The sequence below is a fragment of the Tupaia chinensis genome, unplaced genomic scaffold (genome assembly GCF_000334495.1).
Source record: "Tupaia chinensis unplaced genomic scaffold, TupChi_1.0 Scaffold144326_1, whole genome shotgun sequence".
In the NCBI taxonomy this organism is placed as follows: Eukaryota; Metazoa; Chordata; class Mammalia; order Scandentia; family Tupaiidae; genus Tupaia; species Tupaia belangeri.
Genome location: NW_006204184.1, coordinates 782,926 through 783,501, shown reverse-complemented (window position 1 = coordinate 783,501; position 576 = coordinate 782,926). Strand labels below are relative to the sequence as shown.

Sequence of the window (576 nt, the reverse complement as noted above, 5' to 3'; positions counted from 1 at the left end):
CCGAGGCGCATCTCGTGAGGCCGGGCCCGCATCAGCACCTGCCGGGCTCTCACCTGGTGCACCATGGCCGGCTGGATGGCCCCCTTCTCCACAGCCGTCTGCAGCAGGCCTTCCAGGCGCATCACGTAAGCAAAGAGACTCTCCTGGGGCCTCTGGGAGCAAGTCAGGAACTTCAGCCACGAGGTCACCTGGGTGTCCCTGTTCCCAAACACCTGCACCAGCGCAGTCAGGCAGTCCTGCACCGGGATGTCAGGGTTCTGGGCCAGGAGGCCACACATGACATCCAGGGCGGGGCCGCCCAGGCTCTCCATCAGCCTCCTCCGCCTCTCCTCTTCTGATACCTGGCGCCACAGGTACATCGTGTCGTTGACATGGTCCAGCCAGTTCTCGAAGACCTCTTCCTCTGAGCCCAGGCCTTCCAGTCCAGAAAAGCGTCTCAGCTCCTGGTAGGCCATGTTTTCCAGCATGGGCTGCAGGGCCTGGCTCCACTGCTGGGACCAGGCTCCTGCCTCCTCTGTGCCTCTTGCCACAGTAGGGGCTCCTTCCTCACCTGTAGCACCTGGCTCACCTGCAGCT

At 63.5% G+C, this 576-nt stretch overlaps 1 protein-coding gene across 1 annotated transcript in view; it reads right to left on the bottom strand.

Moving 5' to 3' along the window:
- Window positions 1-576, bottom strand: part of LOC102480263 (paraneoplastic antigen Ma6F) — a 7,179-nt gene that overhangs the window by 1,758 nt on the left and 4,845 nt on the right. Inside the window, exon 5 of the mRNA XM_027767579.1 lies at window positions 8-502. Within this exon, the coding sequence (XP_027623380.1) occupies window positions 8-502 (495 nt within the window). The remainder of the gene's footprint in view (window positions 1-7; window positions 503-576) is intronic.